The 10,000-nt window shown below is 36.8% G+C and overlaps 1 protein-coding gene across 4 annotated transcripts in view; it reads right to left on the reverse strand.

Annotated features, from left to right (window-relative positions):
- Positions 1-10,000, reverse strand: part of diaph2 (diaphanous-related formin 2) — a 1,018,926-nt gene that overhangs the window by 924,101 nt on the left and 84,825 nt on the right. For 3 of the 4 annotated variants that reach the window (XM_062039765.1, XM_062039764.1, XM_062039766.1), the window contains exon 5: positions 7,446-7,550. In XM_062039765.1, the coding sequence (XP_061895749.1) occupies positions 7,446-7,550 (105 nt within the window). Of the gene's footprint in view, positions 1-7,445; positions 7,551-8,602; positions 8,640-10,000 lie in introns of those variants that run through there. The other variant, XM_062039767.1, reaches the window with a different exon arrangement.

Genomic DNA, 10,000 nt, shown 5'->3' on the forward strand with positions numbered 1-10,000 from the left:
CTACAGCGGTAAATAACAGGAGGATTCTATTTGGAATTTAAAAACACCATCAATAACAAAGAGGGGAAAATGCAAAGTGACATATAGAGGAAGGCCCAAACAACTCACGAGCAAAACAAGTGAAAGCACCACAGCACACCAAAAAGTCCAAAGTACAACGTTCCTGCATTATTCACACAACAACCTTCCATCAACAGTGCATGCATCAGTATCCACAAGCAATATGGCCCCTGACACACTACAAGATTGTTTCATTGACAGATCATGTGGTCTTCTTCATATGGAGAGTCTGATTAATTTGATCAGTATTTAATAACCAGACAATACTGGGAATGGACATGTTCTTACAATTACAGCAGTACCTCAGTGCACCGTAGTGTTGTCCCCTAACCAAAAGGTATTTCGGTACTTTGATACTTTTCTAAATAATGGGGACCACAAAAAATTGCATTATTGGCTTTATTTTTATTTCTTTATCTTACGGTACATTAAGAATATATGTTACTTATTGCAAGTGTGTCCTTTAAATAAATTAGTGAACATACAAGACAACTTGTATTTTATTAGTAAGTAAACAAACAAAGGCTCCTAATTTAACATATTGTGACATTTTCCATTCTATTATTTTGTCAAAATTACTAAGGACAAGTGGTAGAAAATGAATTATTAATCTACTTGTTCATTTACTGTTAATATCTGCTTACTTTCTCTTTTAACATGTTCTATCTACACTTCTGTTAAAATGTAATAATCACTTATTCTTCTGTTGTTTGGATGCTTTAAATTAGTTTTGGATGATACCATAAATTTTGGTATCAGTCCGATACCAAGTAGTTACAGGATCATACATTGGTCATATTCAAAGTCCTCATGTGTACAGGGAGTTTATAAACATAATATAAATAAATAAAAAATGAAAGAATATTTTGTGAAAATATTGATGTAATTAACAGTAGTCTCAACTCGATACGCTCCTGTACTTGGTATCATTACAGTGGATGTCAGGTGTAGATCCACCAATGGCGTTTGTTTACATTGTGACGCCGGTGAGCTACGGTGTGTAGTGAAGCATGTTTAGCTATTCCTCGTCCTGCAGGGATGATACTTGTAAGAAACTTACTTTACTTGTCGCCATGGAGACAAGGATTAGTGATTTAGAAGTAGCTAAAACACTGCCGACTGCGGATGGACTTTAAAGCACCTCTTCCTGAGGGCGTTTCAGTGTTATAACTTCACCTTTATCGTCAGTTTTTAAGTCAAAATGCGTCCGTTCTCCCTTTTCTGTCTACACACTGTGTCTGCTTGTAAGTACTCCGTGATTGTGCGCTGCCGAACATGCTCCTCTGCTCGTAAACCAGCAATGACACGACGTGACGACGACGGACGGGGGGGGGGGGGGCGGGGACCGGTACTTTTTACAGGCGGTATAGTACCGAATATGATTCATTAGTATACCGGTATACCATACAACCCTAGTGCACCGGCTTTGTTTTTTTCGTGATACGAGCTGTCTCTTGGCAAATTGTTATGCTTTATGTTGCGGGCAAAAATTTGGATAATGGACGCTAGTTGGCGCAGCGAATGTCACAGTGAACCCCGTTAGATCCGACTGAAACATCCGGTGTCTTACTTTCTAGCATTAGCATATAGATAGAGATTGACATTACTTTGTTTTTCCAACCATGGGAACTAGTGCTTAGGAAGAAGAAACAGATGACATTCATTGAATTGAAACAAGAAAACTTAAACAAATAAACATGACAGAGCGTTCGAACGTATCAATGCAAGTCTACACCATACTCGGGCAGAATGAGTTAGTCACGCCTTTTAAAGGGGAACCGCACTTTTTTTGGAATGATGCCTATCAATCACAATCATTATGAGCGATAAGAACACAACGAAGACGACTATTTTTGGACAAATGAGGATTCACAACCTTGTAATTTTGAAGCGAAATATACTGCTGCTTATAGAAGCGAGCACAAAGGAAGAGTGAGACGATTTTGACGCTATAAATAAGTAACTTGGAGACAAAATATTTTGACATAAATGGAGTGCTTACCCAAAATCAACAGGAAACGTCCCCGGCCAGCTTTGTATTAATCATGATACACGCAGCACGTCATGCGTGTTATTGAAACTAAAGTACATACGCTGTCTGGCTAGCTGTGTACAAACAAAACATGAAAAAATACTTTACAGATACTGTAATATAATTGTTCATGTTTTTCCAGTCAGTACAGATTGGTGTTTTATCGCATTGTGTTGTGTATTACAAACTCAAACGCATTTTGTGCTGTCGTAGAATCTAGCTTATCTCTTGCTGTAGTTAGCTTTTACGGCCAATACCGAAGCATGGCGATGTGTTACTACGCTAGAAAAATAGTTCCTCAGTGTTCGCTCTGACAATAACAATGTCGCCACAGCTTGGTTATCATACAGGTTAGGGAACGTAAATGAAGTATTGTTGACGGTTTTTGAATGCATTTTTAAACTGATTTAGAGGTAGAATTGATTGCTCCCATTAGCTGCATTGCTAGCTACCTAAAACGTGTTGATTTGTATAGGTTAGAAAGCGAGAACAAAAAAAATAATGTTTTGTCTTCTTGTCTCTCATAATGATTGTGAACGATAGGCAAAATTCCAAAAAAAAAGGACAGTTCCCCTTTAAGTACTTTAAAATAATATTTAAACGGGGGACATTTATCCATGAAAATATGAAGAAGCTGTCGATGGTGCGTCGTACATGTCCCCTCTCCAATGTGCATTATTACATTACTTCATAAAAGTACTGCGGTTGATTGTAGTAGATTCTAATGTATTGTTTTTGACGCAATATTTTTTATAAAAGGCAAGTTACATGTAAAAATGGTGGTTTATTTGAATATTTATTTCGCATTATGGGTTTTTCAAGGTATGAGCAGCGTCACAGAACTAATTAAAGTCATTTCCTGAAATTCTTATTTTGTATCTACTGTATGTGTCACATTGACTTGTGAGCATGATAATCAATCCAAAACTGAACATGAAGAATGATTTCAATTGAGTGCACTACTCGGCAGCCACCAGCAGAGGTGCTGTACAGGCACTCTTCGCGAGTGCCTCCGCGACCCCGAAAGGGACAAGCGGTAGAAAATGGATGGATGGAACTAGTTTGCTGTCTTAAAGACAACGATTGTTTGATCAAAAAATGTGTTATAAATTAAAAAAAAGATTTTCCATTTCTCCATTGTGAAGTAAATGTTGATCATGGATATTTAGTAGAGATGTCCGATAATGGCTTTTTTGTCCAACTCTTAATTACCGATTCCGATATCAACCGATACCGATATATACAGACGTGGAATTAACACATTATTATGCCTAATTTTGTTGTGATGCCCCGCTGGATGCATTAAACAATGTAACGGAAGAGTTAGTGCTGCAAGGGGTTCTGGGTATTTGTTCTGTTGTTTTTATTTTGTGATACGGTGCAGATGTTCTCCCGAAATGTGTTTGTCATTCTTGTTTGGTGTGGGTTCACAGTGTGGCGCATATTTGTAACAGTGTTAAAGTTGTTTATACGCGCACCCTCAGTGTGACCTGTATGGCTGTTGACCAAGTATGGATTGCATTCACAATTGTGTGTGATAAGCCGTAGATATTATGTGATTGGGCCGGCATGCAAAGGCAGTGCCTTTAAGGTTTATTGGCGCTCTGTACTTCTCCCTAAGTCCGTGTACACAGAAGCGTTTTAAAAAGTCATAAATTTTACTTTTTGAAACCGATACCGATAATTTTGAAACCGATACCGATAATTTCCGATATTACATTTTAAAGCATTTATCGGCATCCGTAATATTTAGTCAAATGTCCATCTCCGTTATGGCCTTAGCCAATGGTTCTCACAAATAGTTTGTTTTGCAAGTACCACCCTTTTGTCTACTTCATTACCCTCACATTGATCAAATTGGATCTGAAAAGTCAAACTTAAGCCGTCCCCCTCGGCACCATTAAAGCGAACGGAGGCTGGAGGCACTTCAACAAAGGCTAGGTACACTTTTCAGCGCCGGAAGCTACCCCCTGTGACACGCACTGATATGTCAAAACTGACATTCGAGCCTCCCCACCCACCTAGTCTTCTTTTTTCTGCTTCAAGTCCTAATGAAAGTAATCAAGGCGTGCTGGGAGACGTCACGTTTTGTTCTCTTGTCTTTTGACTACACGGATTAATATCCATTTGAATAAAACAATTACTCACACGCAAGAATAATGAGCCCGGTGAGGAATTCAATCAACTCTGACAAAAAAACAAAAAAATCATCATTATCAATAACGCCGGTTAATTACCATAGCAATGAGGAGGCTAATAAATTATGATGCTTTGCAGTTTTGGAAGCTAGCGGAGGGTGAGACAAATTAATTTCCATTTTTCTAGCCTTTTTGTTTTTAATAAATGTCCAACACAATCTTGGTTACTATTGTTATTAGGGATGTAACGGTAAACGGTATAATGATCAACTGCGGTAAAATACCGTTTATATTTTTAATGATCGAAAAAACATTTTAGGCAACACTGCTTACTTCCTGGAAAGGAACTGCTAATGTTGTTAGTGTTTCAATAACATCAATACGAGCTAAAATGTTTTGCCATCTCATCGAATAGTGAGGTACGAAGACTGTGTATTAAATGCGGGAGGTATAACTCCTGTTTATTTTTTTGGGCCAAACCGCTGCACTAAACCACGTGGTGTTGTTGGACAAAAACATTTATCCATCCATTTTCTACCTCAAAGCTTGTTTATTTGACTTTATCTGCATTAGCCACATTTTTTTGTGTTTTATATTGATATCAAAAAGTAAACACCATGTTTTTGTATTATTTTACATCACTTGTTTGTTTGTTTTTTCCATTTTACAAAGTATTACTTTAAAAAGCATTCATGTGACATAGCATTATGGTGTATAGATAATTCCTATATGACATATTTCTGCTGAAACTCTTAATAGATCTTTCCTGATACAGCATGTACATGTACACTTACATAACTGAAAAAAATACCACTCTATCAAAATGTCAAAATAAAGATAAAGGCATTATGTAATGAGAAAAAGCTGACACATTGATACTATTAATGAACAAACACAAACATTGTCTTTATATGTATTTATCTATGGACTTTTAATTAGACATTACAAATTACATGATGTCGTCGCGTTCACACCTGTTTTAACTAACATAATCAATAATTGTGATTATTATTTTGGCCATTATGGTGCAGCCCTACTTTATGTGTATGACTAGATCTCATATATAAACACAATGTGTATCCATATGGACAAAAAGTGCAATTACGTCTTCAGGTACCATCTTGCAAAATGTTTACATTTGTTTTATCTCTTATAACCATAAGGAGCCATCTTGCACAATTCTCACATTTATTTTTATTTATTTATGTTATTATATTGTTTCTGCCATTATACTACCCAGTTGTGTTGCTTTCATTTGGACATTCAATTTCTACTTGAGGTACATGAAGCACAATGTTATCTTATAAAAAATCAATCAATTTAAATGTGTTGTACTTTTTTCAATAAAACTTGGTGAAAAGATTTCAAAATTGTAAGCACATTTAAAAATACCACGATAATAACGAATGAAATGTTCATCCCTAATTGTTATTATAATATTTGTATTAGAGCAGGGGTGTCAAACTAATTTTAGATCGGGGGCCACATGGAGAAAAATCTACTCCCGAGTGAGCCGGATTGGTAAAATCACGGCACGATAACTTAAAAATAAAGACAACTTAAGAATGTTTTCTTTGGTTAAAAATAGAACAAGCACAAATGTACAAATCATAATGTTGCGGTTTATAATTATAAATAAACATTGATTGATTGATTGATTGTCGTTATTTATATTTTCCGAACAAATTATGTGATAATCAGTCAACTCATTGGTGTTAAATTTCAATCTATCAAGATAAAATAACAGGATGTTATTTATGTAGTTTGATCACCGATGTACTAACATCATGTAGTCTATTTCGTACATACACTGCAAAAACTAAAATCTAAGTAAGATTAAGTTTCTCAAATAAGGGTTGTATTTGCTTATTTTCTGTCTGATAAGATAATTCTTCTCACTAAGCAGATTTTATGTGAGAGTGTTTTACTTGTTTTAGGGGTGTTGGTCCTAAATGATCTCAGTAAGATATTACAGCTTGTTGCTGAGATTTAATTACCTATATTGAGTAAAACATGCTTGAAACTAGAATATCAACTGTTGCAAAGCTGTGTCATTAACACTCACAAGTACAAAACTACTTTTTTAAAGTAATAATTTCTTCTTTCAAGCACGAAAAAAAAAATCATGACTTTGACACAATTGTGTCTCATAATTAAAACAGATGACAGCCAAATGGACTTTGCTGTTTTATTTTCAATGAAACAATAGAAAATACATACTCATATAGTAGTGCAGTTATTATTAGTGAAAATATACTTATTTTAAGGTATTTTTTGGGTTCATTGAGGTTAGCTAATTTGACTTGTTTTGGAAAGTCTTGACAAGCCAAATTGTCTTGTTCTATTGGCAGATAATTTTACTTAGTTCAAATAAAATACCCCTAATTTTTGTTTAGTTTTTTCTTGTTTTTGAACACTGACTTTTTGCAGTGTATGTAGCATCATCTACAAAGATCCAAATAATTGGTATTGTGACATCCAGTGGACACATTTAGAAGAGCTGTTTCTTTCATTAAAAAATTATAGGTAAATTTTTATACTTGGCAAACTCATCTCGCGGGCCGGTTAAAACCTGTTCGTGGGCCTGATCCGGCCCTCGGGCCGTACGTTTGACACCCCTGTATTAGAGTGTTCATAACCTATTCAAAACACTCCCAGGTAGACCAAAGCTAGTACACCTTGAGACTTAGCAAATATCCAAAGAAACAGTTTGCATAAGATATATTTCAAAATTGCTTGTGGTGACTGTTTTTGTAACTGCTTAATGCAAGATTGCACCAGTTTACTAAATGAAAAAGACCCAGTGGCCATTTAAAATGCTCCAAAGAAACATGCAAGATCCGGCCAGTAACCCACCAAACAATGTGCATGCAAGCATACGGCTGAAGAGGCACTGACCGTCCACCGAGCATTGAGTGAGTCTGTGAGTGAGTGGCCTACGGTTACCGAGTGATGGAGGCCTACAACGGCAGATTGCAGCACGACGGGGCAAAAAAAAAAAAAAAAAAAGATGATGGGCGCGGGGAAAATAAATGAAACCAGAAGATGAAGGAAGCGTGAAGGGTGGAGATTTGACAGAAGTGAGTGTGTGAGGGAAGCCATATGTACAGAAAAGCAGAGGAATCAGACTGAACTCATTCTGGAGATTCATCACAACATCTACAATCATTGGGGCGAGCACACTTCACTTTGCGTCCAGCCTTCTTTAGACTTACAGATTTGGCTGTGGCGGAGATGTACTGGACCACCATCTCCCGTTTGGTGCTCAAATCCTTCCCGCGAAGGGGGGCCTTTCGCTCTTCATTCAGATTCATGTCCTCCTGTGGGCAGCGGATGCACAGTTTGTGTTATTAGCCACAATCAAAGTCATCAGTAGGCTTCATAACGATGTTTGTTCGGCAAAAAAGTACGAAAATAGAGTCAAATGCAGACATCTAAAAATATACAGTCGCGATCAAAAGTTTACATACACTTGTATAGAACATAATCTCATGGCTGTCTTGAGTTTCCAATACTTTCTACAAGTCTTTATTTTTTTGTGATAGAGTGATTGGAGCACATACTTGTTGGTCACAAAAAACATTCATGAAGTTTGGTTCTTTTATGAATTTATTATGGGTCTACTGAAAATGTGAGCAAATCTGCTGGGTCAAATATATACATACAGCAATGTTAATATTTGGTTACATGTACACTACCGTTCAAAAGTTTGGGGTCACATTGAAATGTCCTTATTTTTGAAGGAAAAGCACTGTACTTTTCAATGAAGATAACTTTAAACTAGTCTTAACTTTAAAGAAATACACTCTATACATTGCTAATGTGGTAAATTACTATTTTAGCTGCAAAAGTCTGGTTTTTGGTGCAATATCTACATAGGTGGCCCATTTCCAGCAACTATCACTCCAGTGTTCTAATGGTACAATGTGTTTGCTCATTGGCTCAGAAGGCTAATTGATGATTAGAAAACCCTTGTGCAATCATGTTCACACATCTGAAAACAGTTTAGCTCGTTACAGAAGCTACAAAACTGACCTTCCTTTGAGCAGGTTGAGTTTCTGGAGCATCACATTTGTGGGGTCAATTAAACGCTCAAAATGGCCAGAAAAAGAGAACTTTCATCTGAAACTCGACAGTCTATTCTTGTTCTTAGAAATGAAGGCTATTCCACAAAATTGTTTGGGTGACCCCAAACTTTTGAACGGTAGTGTACCTTGGCAAGTTTCACTGCAATAAGGCACTTTTAGTAGCCATCTACAAGCTTCTGGTTGAATTTTTGACCACTCCTCTTGACAAAATTGGTACATTTCAGCTCAATGTGTTAAGTTTTGTGACATGGACTTGTTTCTTCATCTTAAAAAAGAAGGATTACCTCGAAATTCTTCAGGACAACCTAAAATCATCAGCCCGGAGTATGGGTCTTGGGCGCAGTTGGGTGTTCCAACAGGTCAAAAGTGGTAAATTAATGGCTAAATCAGGCTAGAATGAAGGTGTAGCGGCTACTCTTGCATTCAAAAAGTTTCTAAAAAATAAAAATAAAGTAATGCAGAGTAGTCTTGAGGAGGAGGTATTTGACTCACTAAATTCCTTAATAAGCACTCGCGGAGATATTTCTAGATTCAAATGATCATAATTTATTTTCACAAACAAAAAATATTCTCCGTGGTTGACTTTCAACATAATCAAAATAACTTATTTAGCCTGGCTTCAAAGTAACTTCTTTAGCGTGGCTTCAAAATAACTTGTTTAGCGGTAAACAAACTGTTTCACTCCTCACTCCTCCAACATGATAGACAGACAAAAGGCACCCAGCTGTCCTGTCTTCTTAATTATAGGAGGAGGAAGTGGCTCACCAGTAGGAGCGTGAGCAGCTGAAAACAATCAGTCAATCACAATGAAATCTAAAACATCCAATAATTTATCAACATCATCATTGAGATTATTTGATTTCATTGTCAAAACAATTAATAAATAAATAATATAGATAGGCTCCAACAGAAGGCTTTAGAATGGCCTTCGCAAAGTCCTGACTTAAACGTGTGGACAATGCTGAAGAAACAAGTCCATGTCAGAAAACCAACACATTTAGCTGAACTGCACCAATTTTGCCAAGAGGAGTGGTCAAAAATTCAAGCAGAAGCTTGTGGATGGCTACCAAAAGTGCCTTATTGCAGTGAAACTTGCCAAGGGACATGTAACCAAATATTAACATTGCTGTATGTATACTTTTGACCCAGCAGATTTGCTCACATTTTCAGTAGACCCATAATAAATTCATAAAAGAACCAAACTTCCTGAATGTTTTTTGTGACCAACAAGTATGTGCTCCAATCACTCTATCACAAAAAAATAAGAGTTGTAGAAATTATTGGAAACCCAAGACATCCATGACATTATGTTCTTTACAACTTTTGATCGCGACTGTATATCCAGTGGGCATTCGTTTTTGGTCCATTTCTTTAGGCACAGTTACACATTTCAGGAAAAAAACAACACTGTTACTAGTTTGAATCCAGCTTCCGCCATATAGTCATGGTCGTTGTGTCCGTTGTCGGGTAGGAATGTCAGTGATGGTGCTCGGAGGGGCCGTGAACGCAAATTGGCAGCCACGCTTCCGTCAGTCTACCCCAGGGCAGCTGTGGCTATAAATATAGCTTACCATCATTAATGTGTGAATGAGGGCTTCTCAGTTTTCCCTGTAAAGGCGCTTTGAGTGTCTAGAAAAGCGCTATATAAATCTAAATCAGTAGTATTATTATAATTATTATTA

The sequence above is a fragment of the Entelurus aequoreus genome, linkage group LG28 (assembly GCF_033978785.1).
Source record: "Entelurus aequoreus isolate RoL-2023_Sb linkage group LG28, RoL_Eaeq_v1.1, whole genome shotgun sequence".
NCBI classification, from domain to species: domain Eukaryota; kingdom Metazoa; phylum Chordata; class Actinopteri; order Syngnathiformes; family Syngnathidae; genus Entelurus; species Entelurus aequoreus.